This window comes from Dendrobium catenatum, unplaced genomic scaffold, assembly GCF_001605985.2.
Source record: "Dendrobium catenatum unplaced genomic scaffold, ASM160598v2 fragScaff_scaffold_107, whole genome shotgun sequence".
Taxonomy (NCBI): Eukaryota; Viridiplantae; Streptophyta; class Magnoliopsida; order Asparagales; family Orchidaceae; genus Dendrobium; species Dendrobium catenatum.
The window spans coordinates 313860-335213 of NW_021318569.1; the positions used below are offsets into that span (position 1 = coordinate 313860).

Genomic DNA, 21354 nt, shown 5'->3' on the forward strand with positions numbered 1-21354 from the left:
TCTATTTAAAATTTTAATATTAAATATGTCATTAATATAATTTATTCTTATCATCCATAATATCTTTAAACTTTAATATTTCATTTCAAATACTATTACTCTAATAGATATGTAATATTAAATATTAAATATTAAATATATAAATAATATGAAATAAAATAATATGTACGTCTTTCACAAATAAAATTAATTTAAAATCTCTCCGCGCACGTTCCCTAAGGGGGAAAGCGAAAAGAGAAATCCCCAACTAATTTTTGCTCCTAGACATCTTGGCGAGCCAGCTAATCCAGTTGGGTGGGACTCGTTTTCTACCTCGTTCACATCGCCGCCTTCGAGCGCTCTCGTCGTCCATATCGTTAAATCCTCCATCTCGGCCTTTACTTGAAAGATCTCGCTGAAGGGTTTCTTCGTCTTCCTCCACACGAAATGCAGACGCTTCTCTCCCCTGCAGCTTTACAAATCCCTACATCGGAGGGGCTCCGCGGCTGTCCATCGATTCCTACGGTTGCTACCCGGAGATGCAGATATGGGAGGGTGGCAGCTCGGTCGGCGCGGGTGAGGGCTGCCGTAGCTGCTGCTGCGATTGCTCCGAGGAGGGAGACGGATCCGAAGAAGCGGGTTGTGATCACGGGGATGGGGCTGGTCTCGGTTTTCGGAAATGACGTGGATAAGTTCTATGAGCGCCTGCTCGAGGGGGAAAGCGGGATTGGATTGATAGATCGGTTTGATGCCTCGGTGTTCCCTACGAAATTCGCCGGACAGATTAGGGGTTTCTCGTCGGAAGGGTATATTGACGGGAAGAACGACCGCAGGCTTGATGATTGCATGAGATATTGTCTCGTGAGCGGGAAGAAGGCACTAGAAAACGCTGACCTAGCACTTGGAAGCGCCGCTCTTAGTAAGGTAATGTTGTAATTCCATTTTCTGTATTAGGAGTTTATGGCTCGTTACTTCGTTCAGACCACGGCAATGCTTGTATGATTTTAACGTAAAGCTGTCCTTTCTATCGAGTTGTTAAGACCTTAATAACTTACAGCTGATGAACTACAGTTTATGAGGTTTGATGATCTGCAAAGATTCGTGTTAAAAGTTCTACACAATATTTCCGCATCAGTTGAACAACATGCTAGATGTGTGCTTTAAAGCAATTCTCTAAAGTTGATTGACACATATTAGACAATCAATTTAGTACCTTTAACTTGGATGCATTTGCACCCAGTGCACCTTCTTTGAGTTGATAATGCTTATTAAACTAAAACGGGAATTTGTTTTTTTTTTTAATGTTTTGTCATTGTCAAGTTAAAAACTTATTTTTATTTCAGAATTTTTTTTTTATAATGATATATAAATATTATAGGATTCATGTCATGATTATTTGGCAAGTTTGCGTTGGCTGTCGACTACCTAACACAACCGTCCACTTTTTTCATCGAGGACTTGGGACCTAGCAATGACATTGTTTAAGGATGAAGATCAAAAAGTATTTTTTTAGAAGAGATATTCAACAAAGGTGATATAAAAATAAAGATTTTTATTTTTATCAGCGTATTCTTAAAACTGAAGTTAGGGAGGCTTTAAAGAAAATGAAGGGTGGGAAAACTGTTGGACCTGATGATATTCCAATAGAGATGTGAAAATTCTTAGGAGATGAAGGAATTTTTTGGCTTACTAAACTTTTTAATATTATTTTGAAGACTAAAAGATTTCAGATGCATGGAGAATGAGTGTGTTGATTCATATCTTTAAGAATAAAGGTGATGCACAAGATTGTGCAAATTATAGATGAATTAAGTTGATGTGTCATACTTTAAAATTATGGGAGAGAGTTATGGAACATAGATTATGACGTGATAGTAATGTTTCTCAAAATCAATTTGGATTCATGCCGAGGTCTACTATGGAAGCCATGCATTTATTGAGAGGTTTGATGGAGAAGTATAGAGAGAAAAGGAAGATCTTCATATGATATTTATTGATTTAGAGAAAGCATATCATAAAGTTCCAAGAGAAGTGCCATGGAGAGTTCTAAAAAAGAAAGGGATTAATAATGCTTATATTCAAGTCATTAGGCATATGTATGTTGGAGATGTTACTTGTGTTTAAACACAAGGTGGTTTGACCAAATATTTTCCAATTTCAGTTGGATTACATCAAGGATAAACCTTAAGCTCATATCTTTTTGCTTTAGTCATGGATGTTCTTACTATAGATTTGCAAGAGGATGTTCCCTGGTGTATGCTTTTTGCTGATGATATCCTTCTTGTTGATAAGACTAATGAGGGCGTTGAAGGTAAACTTGAATTATAGAGGTCAACCATAGAGTCTAAAGGTTTTCTTTTGAGTAGATCTAAAATCAAATACATGGAGTGTAATTTTAGTAGTAATAGATATCGTGGAGGGTTTGTTACTTTGAGCGATCAAGTCATTAATAAGAGTACACGTTTTTCATATCTTGGGTCTATTGTTCAAAGTGATGGTGAAATAGATGGTGATATTATTAGTAAAATTCAAGTTGGATGGATGAAGTGGAGAAATGCATCGGGCTTGTTGTGTGATAGAAAAGTACCACCCAAACCTAAGCGAAAGTTCTATAAGATGGTGGTTAGACCTGCAATGCTTTATGTCGCAGAATATTTTCCATTAAAAGGGAAGCATAATATTAATTTAAGTCTTGCAGAGATGAGGATGCTCAGGTGGAAGAGTGGATTTACTTTTAGAGACAAGATACGAAATGAGCATATACGTGAAAAGGTTGGAGTAGCTCTAGTGGAAGATAAGACTAGAGAGTGACCTTCCGATGACCCGGTTAGGTGAGTAGATATATTAGATTTAACCTATGTTAAGAAAGGTAGAGATAGACCTAAAAAGACATGGTTAGAAAATATTAGAAATGACATTTCTTTATTATATTTAAATGAGAATTTGACTCTTAACCGAACACTATGAAGAAAAAGGATTCATGTAGCCGACCCCATGCAGTAGGATAAAGGCTTGATATTGTTGTTGTATTGATATATAAATATATATTGGATAGATGGACTGGTTCATTTGGCTGGGGTTTGTGTATGGTTGGTTGGGCTAAACAAATAGAGAGCAAATGAGAGGGGGGCTTCAACCTGGGTAGGGATGGTCGACGAGAACCGTGCGAAAAACACGGAGAGGCGAGCGGCCATCTTCGACTCCTGTTCTTGCATGCATCATACAGAGAATGAGTGATCGAGTGAGTTCCTGTGGTTAGGATTTGTGTGGCTAAGGGAGACGAGAGTGAGAGGGGGTCTTCCGCGTGCAATCGAATGAACAAAAGAGAGAGAGTCAGGCGTATGAGGAGGTTTCTGTGTGCGAATGAACCGAGAGAGTGAGAACGAGTTTGGTTATGAGGTCTCATGCGTGCAATTTAGTGAAAACGAGAGGGGCGTCAGGCTTGGGGGGCTTGCATGCTGTTGTTGGCTTGGGTAGGGATAGTCGACGGGAGTCATAAGTGGGTCAGGTCGAGCACGGGTGGCCTGGGATGGAGACGTAGGAGCGGGGTCGGATCGGCACGGGTTGCATGGCTGGGCTTCCGCGTGCAGGACGGAGAAGCAAGCGGGAGAGCCGGTCGGCTTCGGCTTTGCATGCAACTCAGGGAGATGAAGGGAGGGAGTCTTCGGATTACTTGTCTGTGGCAAAGAAAAATGAGACAGTCGAATGGGAGTAATTGGGTTCTTGCAGCGTGAGAATCCCATGGGAGAGGACGGTTTCTTGTGTGCAGGAAATAGAGAACGAGAGGGGTGCTCGTTTAGTTGTGTCGTTTGGGAGTCTTCTACGTACGGGAAATAGAGAACCCTAGAGGGAGCAAGCGGTTTCGAGCGGTCTAGTTTAGTGGATAGTTATGTTAGTAGGCGGTTATTCAACACTAACCAATTATTTTAAAATCTAAAGGGAGATGGGACATATCGCCAATCCCAAAGTCTCTTGAATCAAATATGATATCTATGACATATAGGTTTGACATAAGCAATGAAATCAATGATTTTGATCAAAAGAGCTAATTTAAGGCTCATGAATTGACCTTTATTTATTTTTAATCCCATTCTTTTTGAGTAAAACCTGGTAGACCTTTTTAAACAACAAATTATTTTTCAACGTTTTTATTTCTTCTATCTTCCTCTCCATAATTCTTATGTTTTTTTGGGTAATTCTAGTTACTATATAATTTGATTCGGTTATTAGTAGATATAATTGTTAAATTCACTCAACATGATTATTGTGTAGTAGTTATTGATTATTATTTCATCCATTATTAGCAGCCATATAATAATAATCATGTTTGAAAGTAATAACTGGATGCTTCTAGGTTATAGCCAGAGTAAAGGCACCAGGTGAGCGAGAGGAGAATGGGAAAATATTGTCTAGAGCTCATGGCATGCGTGAGATGAGTAAGATAAGGATATACACAATACGTTATGATGAAGATATTTGAAATTAAAGTTGGATGGGACAAAAAAGTATACCATACTTTATCCTAAAATGTTTAATGGCTAAGGGGTTGAGTTTAAAATGGTTTTATTAGTTGTAGAGATTTAAAAGTGGCAATTATTCCTTGCTAAAACTTATACAAAGCTTTTCACTCCTACTGAATATTTCAGTGCCTATTGTTTAATTGATTCATAATTTCTCATTATTTTGGAGGTCAAATTAACCTCTTTTGTTTTGGTTAGTCACAATACTATATCAATTATGGATTTCATTCTTTTCCTTCATAAATTTATGATATTCCTTCAAATTCTTTGACATGGTTGCTTTCAAGTTTCTATTTTGGTTCCCTAACAACTCGTTGCTGCATTTTTCCCCTTATATTATTCGAATTAATTTGTTCGTATAGCATCTCTTTAACTTAATTTGATTAATTTTTCATCATAACAGGTTGACAAAGTTCGAGCTGGTGTTCTAGTGGGAACAGGCATGGGGGGGGTTTCTGTGTTTTCTGATGGTGTTCGAGCTCTGATTGATAAAGGCTATAGAAAATTAACGCCATTCTTTATTCCATATGTGATTCCCAACATGGGTTCTGCTTTGCTCGCTATGGACATTGGTTTCATGGGTGCAAACTATTCAATTTCTACTGCTTGTGCTACATCCAATTACTGTTTCTATGCTGCTGCAAATCATATTCGTCGAGGAGATGCTGATTTAATGATAGCTGGAGGAACTGAAGCTTCAATCATTCCCATCGGTCTTGGTGCATTTGTTGCCTGTAGAGCTCTATCCCAAAGGAATGATGAACCCCAGACTGCATCAAGGCCATGGGATAAAGGTCGTGATGGATTTGTTATGGGTGAAGGTTCTGCAGTACTGGTATTCTGTCTATAACTACCCTTATTCATTTACTATGGAGGTTTGACATATTTCTGTATTGGCATATCTTGTATGGTTCATCATCTGCATCTGGTATCCTCATTAATCTTACATTGGTGTCTTCGGTGCTTATTCAAACTTTGTTTATGATAGTTGTGTACATACCATTAGTTTTGTAATGTTGGTCACTAATTTTTCAGCAATTAACTTTACAGCAAGGATAGTCATAGAATACTTTCTCAGACTGAATGTGTTTTCAGTTCCATCGAATTGATTGTCAATGTACTTGGCAAAAATTTAAATATACATTGTTTTCAATATCTGTCATTTTATCTCTTTGTATTGCATCTTTTTGTTATATAGCTCATAGTTCAATGCCTGAATCTTCATCTTTGAATTATCGTCTATTACATCTGCATCACATTCAAGATTGATTCTAACCTCATATTATAGCATCATCATAATGAGCCTTATCCCAACTATTTGGGGACGAGCTTTATGAATCCTCATATTCATCCTACTTAGACTTATATTAGGTGTTAAATTTATTCTATACAAAACATTTTGAGCAACTTCTATCTGTGTCACTTTATAGCTCCATCCCTTCTAATTTTTTTGAGATTAATTTTATCTACTTGTATAAGAGGGGAATTTATTACCCTTCATGTCCAAATCACCAAGTCTATTTTCATCTCTCCTACCATTACTATGATTATTTCCTAATTTATTTTTTCAAGTTTTTCCTTAAATTCATCTCAATATTCTTATTTCTATCCCGCTCAGTTTAGCTATCAATAATTTTTACCTATCATGCACCGACACGGACACGGCGACATGGACACGACACGACACGGACACGGGACACGACAATTTTTAAAAATATATGACACGGGTGCGGCGTGGACACGGCATAATAATTTTTTAATATAATATATAAAAATTAAGGTGACATTGTAGTAAAAATGTCAAGCAATAATAAATCAATTTCATGATAAGTTGATAACTTGTTTAGCTTATAACATAAAGATGTTCAGTACAAAATGTCTAGTACAAACACAAAAATATAAGCAAAAAATCATTTAATACAACATGAAGGTCTAACTACTCAATAGAGGGAATGATAAAATTAGATTCAGATGTTGGTCTTTGGCTTTCAATATCATCATCATTGAATATCATTGCTTCCAACTCTGGTTCATCTAGAGAAAGATTTGCAACCTCCAATAATCCCATATCATCAAGGCACTCGAACCCATCTCCAGCAACATCCCACATCTTGTTATCACCTGTTATATAAAGTGGGGTTTTCCTTAATAGAAGACAAAGATTTGTATGCACATAAACTAAATCTTCAGCACGTTGTGGAGTTATTTTATTCATATTCATTGATTGAATAAATGAGTATGTGCTCCAATTTCTCTCACAACAGGAAGAGGATGATACTTGACCAAGAAGTTTTTTGCTATTGTTTGAAGAAGCGGTGCTAAAGTTCCATGAATCAACCACCACATTTTTGGATTCATCCTCCATCTATCAACCAAAGATTCTTGATCACCAAAATCCTCTAAATATTCAAAGAACTTTACAAGTTCTATATTAATTTTTCTTCTCTCCTCATCATTTGGAAAATATCTTTTCAGGCATATCTTTCTCATATTTGAAACTTCTAAATCTTTTTGTGGTGAGACACGTTGAGGGTCTTCTTGAATTCATTCTTTACTTGAATACCTTCAAATAATACAAATCATATAAAATTATATGTTCATTTACCAATAAATTTAAATTAATTTAAAAGATAAGTATAAATATACCTTGGATTTAATGAATGAGCCAAACAATGCAAAGGTGTGTTGCTTTTGCTCCACCTATCTTCAAGAATAGTATAGACAATGCTCCAAAAACTTGAGTCTTCATCATGTGACTTTCTTTCATGTTTGTATATAATTTCTTTCACTTTTGCTAACATAGAGTCCCACATCTCATAAATCAAATGTAGACATGATTTATCTGTGTCAGCCTCTCTCAACATATCATAAATTGGATCAGTGAAAGCCAAAATGTAGTCTACATTATCTCACCACAAATCATCTAAGACCTTTTCCTTAACATACCTTGCATTCCCAACATCATCTTCTCGATAGCAAGACCACTTCTCACTAATCACCATAGATTGAAGAGCATTTTTAATTTGTTTGAATCTTCTCAACATGATTATTACAGAGGCAAAATGAGTTTCAGCAACAGCTAACATTCTCAAGTGGCCATGAAATTAATAAGGGGTCTTCTTTGAGGATCTGTCCAACCATCACACACCAAACTAACACCTTTTTCTTTCCACACTCCTTTTGTTGGTTCAAGCAATATCTCAATATGTGCTCTTTCTCTTTCCAATAATTTCGATCTTAATGCATTGTAGCCAGATGGAACATATCCTGCGAGGTTGTTGTTACATGCAAAAATGAATGTATTTTTATAATGAGGATTCCTTGCAAGGTTGAAAGGAAGTCCCGCTGAAAAAAAACATCATTGCTATTTCACCATTCAATTCCTCTCGCTGCTGCAAATTAAAAGCCTTCTTTAGAGGACTACTGGCCACTCTTCTTTTTTTTTTGTTTCATATCCTTCACTTCTAAATGATAAAGCTTGATCAACTCTCACAGATGAGGAAGAAGTATGAGATGAGCCATGAGTAGATGGCAAAGGTACCTCTTTAGGGAGTGTCCTTTGGATCCTAGATTCAGCTTCATCAACTTGTTTGTTCAATTCAATCAACTGTGACGTAGTAATCTTAGGACACATTTTTATTCCATGGCCAGAAATTTTAAGTAGATGTGTCTTCACCCTAGAATAAGATCCTTTGTAGGTGCCACCACAATAATTGCATTTGAATGACACATTCCCTCCTCCTTCAAATATTTTTTCCTAACTTTGTTACATGAATCCATAATGGCTTATCAGTTTCTACAGATGGTTCTTTTGAACCTTCACCTAATCCACTCCCGCCAGCAACCGAGCTCATTTTGCTAACAAACCAATCATGCATATGAATACATCGAATTAAAATGTCATGAAATGAAATAAAAAAATCACAACATGAATAAAACAATATACTGGTCTGCCGGGGGTCCAAGGGGGCGCTGCCCCTTGGCGGGGTTCAACCTGCCCGGTCAGGTCGCGGGGTCAAGGGGTAGCGCCCCTGCGGGGGTTTCCAGGGAACAAAATTTTATTGTAAGAGTAATTTTGAAGTTTGCATGTTTTTAAAGTTCGTAAGTTTGTATGTGAAGATACCGAGTGGTACCGAGCATGTACCTAGCAGTATCGAGCATATACCTACCAGTACCGAGCATGTACCGAGCATGTACCTACCAGTACCCAGCATGTACCTATACCTACCAGTACCGAGCATGTACCTACCAGTACCGAGCAGTACCGACCATGTACCTACCAGTACCGAGCATATACCTACCAGTACTGAGCAGTACCGAGCATGTACCTAGCAATACCGAGCATGTACTGAGCAGTACCGAGCATGTACTGAGCGGTACCGATCATGTACCTAGCGATACCGAGCGGTACCGAGCATCTACATTAGGTTTTTCAACAATGAAGAGAAGAAATGGCGAAATTCACTTACAGTTCTTGGCTCTCTTGCGCGCAGAAGGTGCTCTGTTTGGCCTTGATTGCGAACTTTGCCTCGAATGACAGCAGAAATAATGCAAGAACGAAGGAATGAGAAAGACGAGCTCTGCTTGGCCGAGCAGAAATGACGAAGGAACGGGAGGCGAAGGCAGCGGGCTCTGTTTGGCGTCGACTGTGAGCTCTCCTGGTCCGCCTTAGAAGATTTCTTTCGTGGATCGAAAAAATAGGGCTTCTCGTTCGCGAAAAGGCTAAATAGAAGGGATGATTTTATCATTTAATAACCGGACACGCGTGTCCGACACGCTTGTCCGATTTAAATTTTAATGTTTTAAATTCCGACACTCCAATGCCGTGTCGGACACGTGTCCATGCCGTGTCCGACGCGTGTCCGTGTCTGACACTGCATACCCTCTTTAAGAGGCGTGTCGGTGCATCATAGATTTTTACTAAACTTTTCTATCGTGCTACATAATTAGTGTAGTTGTAGTTGGATATTGTCTCATTGATTGCACAATATCATTCAACAAGATCCGAATGAAGATGTGTATATTATGGGGGGGATTATAGCTTTGAAACAGTTGTTGATCAAGGCTATCTCAAAAACTTCAAATTTAGTTGGCATGGTTTCTGTTACTCTACCCCAGATAGAAAATTCATTATCAAGAGGCAAATTAGCTTTTCTATCAATTATACCATCCTAGTGCACTGAATGATCTACTGTTTGTACGAGCCATAATTTTTGTGTAGAATTATGAGTACATTACATGGCTCTGCGTTATAAAAGATTTTCACAGCAGCGGATGGGTAATCCATGCTTCGTTTGGCTTGTGTTTTCCAAATCGGGGATTGTTGTGTAGAAAACATTAAATTGGAGTCCTGACGAGTTAAAATGCATAGGTGATCTTGCTCTGACATCCCTTAAATGCCTAAAACATCTCCTTAGTCAACTGATGGTTGTTTGCAAGTCCAAAGCCTTTGAATCCAATTAGTTTGCTCTATAATGCCATATGTACTTAAAAGTTTTAGTTGATTCATTCTTATCTTACTGATTATATTGTGTGATATCAAAATTGATGGGTAATACAAAGTGCACATTGAATATCTATGTTCATGCTCTGATCGTAGGGTTGTGAGAGTTGATTTACAACTGCATATACTCCTTGCTTTCTACTTGCAAGCATATTTTAGATTGTAGGCGCAGGATAACTATTTAAATAGTGCCTTTTGATATTTTTTCGCTGAAAACGAATATGTTCAAATAGGTACTTATGATGTGCATTTTAACGAACTTTTAGACAAATAAGAAAATATGGCGATATGATAATATGATATGATACTTCTCGAATATAAATTTAGGAATATTCTAATATAGGGACATAATTTATTGGTGTATATATGGTAATATAAACTTTAAGCAAGACTATCCCTGCAGTACACAGAAGAGGACTACAGTTTGAAGAATTCAAAGGTCAATATTTATAAGTAAAGAGATTTACTCTAAAATAAATGTAAAAATAAAGTTCCTAAATATGAATATAATTGAAGAATTGGAAATGGTAAAATTGAGATGAAAAATAAAATTCAGAAAACATCATAGAAGAGTTAGAAAAATAATTTCTACTACTTGAGTGTACTTACTTTACTGTACTATTATAGCTAATTCTGAGATATGCTGCTGATCCTCTTTTATCATCGTTAGATTCACACTGAACGTAGGTGGAAAGTTTTTTTTTTTTTTTTTTGATCATCAATAAAACGTTAAGGAATCAATCAATTGGCTGAAATCTAAATAAATTAACAACTTATAAAGATGTAAAGATATTCTGTTTTTAGAAGGATTATGTATCCACAAAGATGAAATACATCATTTTTAGCAGATACCTGTAGTTTTTAGCACAATAAATAGAAGCGAAATACTATAATTCTTATAAAAATAATGCAGCAAAATATTTTAGGTTTGAGTAGCAAATTTCTGCCAATGTAAGGTAGGAATTATAATGATTTTTTGCATTATCAGAATATAAGCTATAGTTTTAGCAAAATTTTAAGATTGAAATTAAATGATTGTTTTAAGTTCTAAGTGGAGAGGTGTTGCATGGGAGGTATAACTCTATTTTTAAGTGATATCTTTTATTTCTCCCATGAGACCTCTTATACCTTTGTTAACTAGAGTATTCATGTAATTTTAGCGGAAAGGAATGGAAAACAAATGAACAATGTTTTGATTACTATTAGAAACAATGTAGATAACTGAATGTTCACTCCTAATTATTGCAATAGAATGCTAAATCAAGCCATGAAATTTGAATCGGGATTTTGTTTTTAGTTAGAGTCAAGTCCATATTGCTATGACGCAATACAACATAACATGCGAGGTTACGGTTCACAGGCAAGCAATATGTAGGGCTACCTTTTTGTTCTGCTCCTAAAACGTACTGGTGAAAACCGTTACGAGATGTAGCTGTTTTTATTTGGCAGAAAAGAATGAGATTTTTTTTATAACGTTGGTCAGTCTATTTATTTGTCACGTTGGTCATTCAATTCAAGTTTTTATTTATATGGTGTCCCTACTGTAGGTTTTGGAAAGCCTTGAACATGCAATGAAACGGGACGCCCCAATTATTGCAGAGTATTTGGGAGGTGCTGTTAACTGTGATGCCTATCACATGACTGATCCCAGGGCTGATGGTCTTGGTTTGTCTACTTGTATACAGAAAAGTCTTGAAGATGCTGGTGTAGCTCCAGAAGAGGTATGTTAATTTTCATATTTTGCGTATTTGCTCTGTTGCCCCTTTTTCTTTTTCCAATCCATGCTGGGTTGTCTTCTGCGTTCTGTCATTCAATTTTTTTCTCATTATAAGCTAGAAAAACTTTAATTGTGAAGGCTTGTTTGCTATTGTTGAATGCACATTAGTGCAATTTATTGTCATATTTAATTTTTGGGGCAGTGCGTTGCATGTAATACAATGTGCTGGTGAGCTGGCGTTTTCACACCTAACCATGTGGAAACTTTTTTCATTGGCCTTGTTCTTGTGACTGTAGCTTCGAAGTTTCATTGCCTTGTTCGTGTGAGTGTAGCTTGGAAAGTAGAATGGCCTGGTAGCTTGGGAGACTAGTACACCTTAATAACAATGTATATTAGAGATTTAAATAGAATCATATTCTCCTAATTTTTTTTAACTGTTATTGTTAAATTTGAACATAATACTAAGTTAAGTGTTGCTTTATGGTGCTGAATGTTGGCCATTAAAAAAGAAGCATAATGCTAAATTAAGTGTTGTAGAGATGAGGATGCTTAGAGATAGAATACAAAATCAGCATATACATGTAAAGGTTGGTGTAGCACCAGTGGAAGATAAGATTAGAGAGAGTCACCTTAGATGGTTTGGTCACATGAAACGGAGGCCTTCCGATGACTCGGTCAAGAAAGTTGAGGTATTAGATTTGACTTATGTTAAGAAAGGTAGAGGTAGATCTAAAAAGACTTGGTTAGAAAATATTAGAAATTATATTTCTTTATTAGATTTAAATGAGAATTTGATTTTTTAAAAGGACACAATGGCAAAAAAGGATTCATGTAGCCGACCCCACGTAGTGGGACAAAGGCTTGATGATGTTGTTTAGTTGTTGTTGTTGTATTATTAAATTTGAACATGTATACCTTACTGTAGTTCTCATACCGCCTGCTTGCTTATGAACAAGACATGGGTTCATTTTTTTTTTTTTTCAGTTTCTATGTCTTTTGGGGGATGGGGAGTGGCATTTACATACAGAAAAGGTTTGAATCTGTGATATATGTAAGTTTAGAATTAAACAAAAACTATTGTACAAAGTCCAATGGGATCGTAGAAATTACTATTCAATCAAATACAAGTTCCTATGTAGAGCACACTGACTCAGATAAATCAAATTGGTGCTAATTTTATTTTTATTGATTAAATAAGATACCACATTGTTGAAATCCAACCGTTCCCAGTGCAAAAGATCCGACGGACACAAAGACCAATCCGTGGGATACTCTCATGAATCACGCCATAATGAAGGAACGAATTTAGGAAAGATTTTTATGTATTACTTATGTATTAAATCTGCAATTTATTATTTCCTCATTAGAATATCTTGTATAGATCTATAAATAGGTAAGATTGTAATGAATAATTTCAAGCTTTTCCCTCTCAAATAAATCTTCGTTTTAACATGGTATCAGAGCCAACAGCCTTAATTGCTGTCGGAGAACGATCCTAGACCGTCGAAGCACCAATCGGAACTTTCGAGAGGAAGGCCAAAGTCGCCGAGACTCGATCGCTGCCGACCCAAACGAGACGAACAACTCGATTGAAATTTCCGATCCGAGAGGAAGGCCGAAGTTGTCGAACTCGATCACTGCCGACCCAGATGAGACGAACAACTCGATCGCTGCCGAGACTCGATCACTGCTAAGAGCCGAACGTCCAGGCGTATCCGGAGAAGGAGCGTTCGAACGCCATCTTCGGTTGTCTTCTCCCGAGCCGACGAACGAAGGAGCGAAGCTACCAGTCAAGGCCGATTCTTCCTCTAGCCGTGGCTTCCCCTTGGTGTCGTGCGGAAGGATCGGAAGAGGAAGCCGAAGGTACTGCTTACGGCAGAAGAGGCGGAATCGTGCAGAAGGACCGCTCGAAGGCTCCTACTTGAGTTCGCGTGCTCACGTGCTCGCGTGATTGGGCTCGGGTTACCCAAAGTTACTGATCCAAGCCTACGTACTTGGCTCGGTCGGCTTGTTAAACCGAGGAAAAAAAATGGAAGCCTTCATTGCTACCCAATGTCTGAAATTAATTCCTCCCAAAGCATTGAGCAAAATGAGGAGTCTATGGCGCACCATGGACGAGGTGATCTTTAAAACATTCAACTTTCTTATCGTCTAAATGGGAAGAACTATCTAAAATGGTCTCAATTTGTGAGGACCTACTTGAAGGGGAAAGGGAAAGTACATCACCTCCTTTGAGGAGGACCAAAAGGAGATCCTAAATTTGAGGTATGGGATGAAGCAGACTCCATGATTATGTCATGGTTGTGGAACTCAATGACTCCAGAAATTAGTGATACTTTTATGTTCCTTTCGACTGCAAAGGACATGGGATGCGGCCAGACAAACATTCTCCAAAGCTCGTGATGCAGCTCAAATCTTTGAAATTAAAGTCAAAGTTGGAAGCACAAAGCAAGGGAGTAAGACCGCGACGGAGTATGCCACTATTCTACAAAATCTGTGGCAAGAACTTGATCACTATAGATGCATAGAAACCAGATGTCCGGAAGATGCTGCTATCCTAAAGAACTTTATTAAAAAAGATAGAGTTTATGATTTTCTTGCAGGACTAAATACAGAATTTGACCAAGTTAGGGTTCAAATTCTGGGCAAGGAGGAAACGCCATCACTCAATGAAACCATTTCCCTCATCCGCGCAGAAGAAAGCCGACGAGGAGTGATTTTAGAACTGCAGGCAGTTGAAAGCTCAGCAATGGTGATGACTAAAGAATTATCATGGAAGGAGAAGGGTAAAGATTCCTCGAAGTTCAAAGACAAGGACTCACTTTGGTGCAGCTATTGCAAAAAGTCAAGATACACAAAGGAAACATGCTGGAAATTACATGGAAAACCCTCCAGCAAAGAGTGGAATCAAAAGGGAGAAACAAGGAGCATATCATATGCCAACAACACTACAAGTAAGCCAGAAGCACGGTCCAGCCTTGGAGAATTCAATAAAGAAGATATTGATAAATTAAAACAACTCCTGATATCTCTTGAAAAACCAAATGCTTCTTCTTCACTTACACTCTCAGGTAAGACTCTAATTTCTTTTAGTTTAAGTGCTTCCAGAAATCATCTAAATGAATTATGGATAATTGATTCAGGAGCCACAGATCACATGACCCACTCACCTACCCACCTCATAAACTATACTCCTTGCCCAAACAACAAGAAAATCATCATTGCTGATGGTTCTCTTACCACGGTAGCTGGCCAATGAGACATCATATTATCTTGCTCACTCACCCTGAAAAATGTCCTCCATGTACCACAATTATCCACAAATCTAATATCAATACAAAAACTTACCAATGATCATAGTTGTCAAGCCTTATTTAACTCTACTTATTGCTTATTTCAAGACCGGAGATCGGGAAAGAAGATTGGACTTGCTAAGGAGAAAGCAGGATTGTACTACGTGGAAGAACCAAACCAATCTAAAAATAGTTGTTCTATGTTATCCCTAGTAGATAGGAATTCCACTATTTGGCTTCATCATTATAGACTAGGACATCCATCTTTTGATATCCTAAGACATGTATCCACAACTTTTCCAGAAAATAGAAAATAAAAATTTTCATTGTGAAACATGTGAGTTGGCTAAACAAAAAAGAACCTCATTCCCAAACAAAAGTGAGAGATGTGACACTCCTTTCTACCTTATTCATAGTGATAGATGGGGACCCTAAAAAATTCTCAATATCTCTGGGGCATGCTGGTTTGTGTCTTTCATTGATGATTGCACTAGAGTCTCTTGGATCTATCTCCTTAAAAATAAATCTGATGTTAGCACCATTCTTCCCATCTTCCATTCCATTATCCAAAATCAATTTGGGGTAAAAATACGGAGATTCCGCTCCGATAATGCCAAAGATTATTTCAACAAAACCCTTTCCTCGTACTTCCAAAGTGAAGGGATCATCCATGAGTCCTCATGTGTTCACACCCCACAACAAAATGGGGTTGCGGAGAGGAAAAATTGTCACCTTCTAGCCACCACCCGAGCTTTCCTATTTCACTACAATACACCCAAATCCTATATGGGGGAAACTCTTTTAACTGCAGCTTATCTATTAAACCGATTACCTTCAACAGCCTTAGGCCTCAAAACTCCAATGGAGACCTTGTCCACTTTTTACCCAGAGTTTCGAACCCATCATAATCTTACACCCAAAATCTTTGGATGCACTGCCTATATTCATATTCACAGCATGAGCGAGGAAAATTAGATCCAAGAGCACTCAAATGCATCTTTGTGGGCTATTTAGCTACCCAAAATGGTTATAGGTGTTATCATCCACCCACAAGAAAAACCTTTGTCTCTATCGATGTTACCTTTGATGAGAAAAATTCCTATTTCTCAAAAACTCATCTTCAGGGGTACACTGAACTTGAGGAAGGATGAGGAAAATGAACTAGCACCTCTTGACATTCCTCCACCACCTCAAAACAATCCACCTGAAACCCAAGATAGGGAAATAAATGACAAAGCTAATATTAGATTTGGAAAGGTTTACTCCAGACGTACAAGCTCAAGCTGTGCTCCAAAGCATATCCAAGAATCTGAACCATCTCCTGGAAATATGGTAAGCTCACCTTCTCCCCTATACCCTATAAACAATTCTATATCCTTCAACAACTTCTCATCGTTACACAAAAATTTTCTTGTTACATTAGAAGATATTCATATTCCTAAAGATGTTTATGAGGCCTTATCTGATAAAAATTGGAAAAATGCCATGAAGGATGAAATGCAAGCCTTGGAGAAGAACAAAATATGGCAGATCGTCAATCTACCGATAGGGAAAAAATCGGTCGGCTGCAAATGGGTGTTCTTAGTAAAATACAAAGCTGATGGCACACTAGAGAGATATAAGGCAAGACTAGTGGCAAAAGGGTTTACTCAAACATATGGCATTGACTACCAAGAAACGTTTGCGCCTGTAGTCAAGATGAATACTGTCCGAATACTACTCTCACTAGCAGCCAAGTACAATTGGCACCTGGAACAATTGGATGTGAAAAATGCATTCATGCATGGGGATTTAGAAGAAGAGATATTTATGAAAATACCACCATGATTTAAAGAAAAATCTGAAGGTAACAAGGTGTGCAACTGAAAAAAGCTCTATATGAGCTCAAACAATCACCAAGGGCCTGGTTCGGAAGATTCTCTAAATTCATACTCTTGAATGGGTATCGACAGAGTAAAAGGGATCATACACTATTATTCAAACACTCAGACTCAAGGGAAGTCACAATATTATTAGTGTATGTTGATGATATTATTTTGACCGGAAATAATGAAGAGGAGAGAGCTAGTTTAAGAAAAAGTCTTACTAAGGAAATTGACATCAAATAACTTGGTAGACTAAAATATTTCCTCGGAATTGAAGTAGTTCACTCCAGCAAAGGAATATTCATTTCACAACATAATTACATCAAAGATCTTCTAAGAGAAACATGTAAACTAGCCTGTAAACCAGCACCAAAACCCGTAGAACCTAATCTTAAACTGGGGGAAGCTAAAGAAGATCCAGATGTAGATAAAGGGGCCTACCAGAGACTTTGTGACAACAAATCAGCAATCAGCATAGCCCACAATCCAGTCCAGCATGATAGGACCAAGCACATAGAAGTGGACAGACATATTATTAAAGAAAAACTAGACAATTGTCTAGTGAGTGTCGACCATGTATCATCAAAGGATCAACTTGCAGATATCCTTACTAAAGGATTAGACAGTTCTACCTTTCTTAGAATGATTGACAAGCTGGGGATGACAGATCCATATTTCCCATCCCCAGCTTGAGGGGGAATGTTGAAATCCAGCCGTTCCCAGTGCAAAAGATCCGACGGACACAAAGATCAATCCGTGGGATACTCTCATGGATCACGCCATAATGAAGGAACGAATTTAGGAAAGATTTTTATGTATTACTTATGTATTAAATCTGCAATTTATTATTTCCTCATTAGGATATCTTTTATAGATCTATAAATAGGAAAGATTGTAATGAATAATTTCAAGCTTTTCGCTCTCAAATCTTCGTTTTAACACACATAAATTGACTTGTGATATTCAATAAAAAAACACATTAATCATGTTTCTATTTCGAATAAAAAGTAAGCATAAATAAATCAATAAATAAATAAATTTAAAAATAGAAGGTGATTCGAAGCAACTCCCAAGTGATTGTCAGTTGAGGAGAGGGTTGGCCCATACCTAAACTCTAACCCCCTTTGAAAGCTTCATTAAGCATGTTGTGCTTGTGGCCTCAGCCTTAGCACACACTTGTTGCTATGTGAATCATCTCGAAGGTATTGAACTTCTCAAACCTATTGTACTTGCAAGATTCTATTATTTCATGGTTCGGTGGTGGCAAAATACTCTTTTTGAAGGGAGGAATTAATCCATAATAAATCTTTTGGCGCCCGTAGCACGCCGACTCATGCTTAAAAAACAAACACAAGAAGCCAATTCCAAACTCAAAGTTATGTGTACCATTTTGTGCGATCATCGAAGTGGCATCACATCTTACTGTTTTAGCATTTCCGGATAGAATTTTTCTGGGGTCATATCTTAATGTCTATTTCAATGTTTCTAGCCATTGTCTATCGTTATTTTTCACTTCAGATGAAAATTTATTTAAAATGAGATGAATGATGTTCAAATTTTATGCATTATTTATTATTTTCCAGGTTAATTATATAAATGCTCATGCTACATCTACACCTGCTGGTGACCTTGCTGAGTTGAATGCTATAAAAAAGGTTTTCAATAACTCGAAGGACATCAAGATGAATGGAACTAAGGTACATATTTCCCTGTTCATATCTGCTGATAATTCTTTTTATATTCTTCATTTTGTTTTCTCTATAACAACGTGGTCCTGTTTAACGTTTTCTACCTTCAAACAATTCTACCTGCAGTCCTTGATAGGCCATTCCCTTGGAGCTTCTGGAGGTTTCGAAGCCATCACTTGTGTAAAGGCTATTACTACTGGGTGGTTGCATCCTACTATAAACCAATTTGTAAGTGTGCCGTTTTTTCTTTTTCTTTTCTTTTTGCATGACTCAGTGTGCTGTCCTTACATATAAAATTACGAGTTTTTTATTTTATTTTATTTTTTTTTAATAAAATTACAAGTTGGATTTCTCTAAATGATCAACATGTTCCAAAACTAAGGTTTTATCCTAAGTTTAGTAAACTGCTCTTGGTTAGGCACTTGGCATAGACCAACAACAACAACAACAACATCAAGCCTTTTATCTCACTACGTGGGGGCAGCTACAAGAATCTTTTTCTCCATTGCGTCCTATTAAAAGTTAAATTCTCATTTAAATCTAATAAAGAAAGATCATTTCTAATATTTTCTAACCAAGTCTTTTTAGGTCTACCTCTACCTTTTTTAACATAAGTCAAATCTAATTCCTCTACTTTCCTAACCGGGTCATTAGAAGGACATTGTTTTGGTCATTAGAAGGCCATTGTTTTATGTGACCAAACCAGCTAGCACTTGCATAGACCAAACAATGAAAATTTTTGTGAAACAGGAATTCTTTGAATTTTTTGTCATATCCGAGCTTTCATATTCTTCCCGTGTTTGACAGTAGAGTTCTGTCAACTTACAAGTTAGGTAGTACAAAGTGCTTGTAAGTTCCATATCCTAAAGGTTTCTATCCATCAAAAAGCTTTCTAGGATGACTTTTTACCATTTAAAAAGTTAAGGTAAAATTTGTAAGGGAATTTTTACAATTGTAATCTCTTTGAGAACCCAAGGAAAATGCCATGTGAACTACTCTTTACTAGCGAATGCAACAGCGATAAAATAACTTTTAACAATTTTTTTATCTGTAGGATCCCGAGCCTTCACTCGAATTTGATACTGTGGCTAACAAGAAGCAGCAACATGAAGTCAATATTGGTGAGTATCAATGAAACCACAAATGCCAACAACTTCTTTTCGTTGAAAAATTGAATTAAGTCGAATTGATCCGATTTCCCTTTTATGATTTCAGCCATTTCTAATTCTTTTGGATTCGGAGGCCACAACGCAGTTGTGGTGTTTGCGCCATTTAAGCCATGAGGTGATTTTTTAAGTTAATTTAGGCTTTGTTTGGGACAGTTTTTTTACTGTTTTTTAAAGCAGCTTTTTAATATAAAAATTAAAAAAATTGTACTAAAAAGTTGCTTTAAGAAGCAATAAAAAAATCTCAAATGAAGCCTTATTCTTCTTCTTCTGCAACTTGTTTTTTTGGTATTTATTTAGCTTAACTCCACATTTAAGAGAATCCAGAGGCCTAGTCAACTTTCCCATTAAGTTTTCTTAGTGCTGCTTCTATTTGAAATTCTTTATTGAGAACTGTGTTTTATTAAGAGTTTGGGCTACGTTGTTAGGTCGTGGATCCAGCCAAGAGAAAACCTTGATATCATTGGTAAAATTTTGTTTTGCATTATCTTCTGCAGGGGGCATTGTTTGTGCAGATTATATTCCTTGATACATTCCAAGTTGAAGAACCATTTATTTTATTTGATGTATTTGTCGAGATCTAAAACATTTATAATAATGATCTTGTAATCTTTTTCTCTCTCTAGAATGCAAACACACGCCACCACTCATCATCACCAACTTCGAAGTGCTTACTCTTTATTTTGTTCTGTAATAATGATGATACAATGTCTATATAAAAACCTTTCAATATCTTTTGAAATTTGAACTATTTACTTTTCCTATTATAATGATGGTAATATGTCTTAGGGGTGTAAAGAAGTCAAGTTGAGCTTAGGTTGCCTCTAATTTTGAACTTGAGCTTGAGTTTGATTAATTAATCAAGTTTGAGCTCGAGTTTGTGTTTAATTCAACGAGTTTGAGTTGGCTCTTGAGCCGACTTATTCATTATGAAAGAATGATTATAACTCAAATAATAATTATAATAAAATAATAAAAAAAGAGAAATTAGAATATAAATAATAAAAAAATATTTGATAAAAAAAAGAATTATTATAATGGTTTGGGAACAACTCAGCTTTCGTTTGGGATTGTTTTCTTACTATTTTTTAAAGCAATTTTTTAGTTCTAAAAAGTTGTTTTAAAAACAGTGAGAAAATTATCCCAAATGAAGCCTCAATCATTTCTAGAAGGAATTGCATGATTTTGTGTCATTGGAAAGGTGACAAAATTTTACAATATTGGAATGTATCAAACACACATTTCAATTAAGAAATTCAAATTTTATTTCACTATTTTGAACATGATTGACCATTTTGTTATTGGAAATGTACGATTTTGGTGTAGTTGAAAAGTTAAAGAAATTAAAAAAATCTACAAATTTTATTCCATCTTTTCAGTAGTGAATTTAAGAATTGTATTATATCAACAAAAGATAAAAATTTGACTTTCCAACCATCAAGTAGAGCAGAAATTAAAAAAAAAGTAGAATAGAAATTTTACTCAATACTGGTTGGAAGTGAGCAGAAGTGAGGCTTTTAGGAGAGAAAGGAAATCCTAAATACGTTATAATAGAGCGAACTAGGGGAATGCTAAGAATAAAGCATATATCAGAAGTAGTAGAGGAGTGAGGGGAGAAGAAAA

General features: G+C 36.6%; 1 protein-coding gene across 1 annotated transcript; it reads left to right on the forward strand.

The window, feature by feature from the left end:
• The first annotated feature begins 300 nt into the window (after positions 1 to 300).
• Positions 301 to 20498, forward strand: LOC110096319 (3-oxoacyl-[acyl-carrier-protein] synthase I, chloroplastic-like). Its single transcript, XM_020822199.2, has 8 exons — positions 301 to 903; positions 4903 to 5334; positions 11550 to 11723; positions 18461 to 18574; positions 18692 to 18793; positions 19620 to 19686; positions 19781 to 19849; positions 20229 to 20498. The coding sequence occupies exons 1-7, from the start codon at positions 427 to 429 to the stop codon at positions 19846 to 19848; spliced, it is 1434 nt and encodes a 477-aa protein (XP_020677858.1). The 5' UTR covers positions 301 to 426; the 3' UTR covers position 19849; positions 20229 to 20498.
• The last annotated feature ends 856 nt before the right edge of the window (positions 20499 to 21354 follow it).

Coding starts and splice junctions, on each gene's coding strand:
- LOC110096319 (XM_020822199.2), top strand. CDS start 427: ATGCAGACGCTTCTCTCCCCTGCAGCTTTACAAATCCCTACATCGGAG. Junction 5,335..11,549: donor GTGAAGGTTCTGCAGTACTG/GTATTCTGTCTA, acceptor TCCCTACTGTAG/GTTTTGGAAAGCCTTGAACA. Junction 18,575..18,691: donor TCAAGATGAATGGAACTAAG/GTACATATTTCC, acceptor TTCTACCTGCAG/TCCTTGATAGGCCATTCCCT.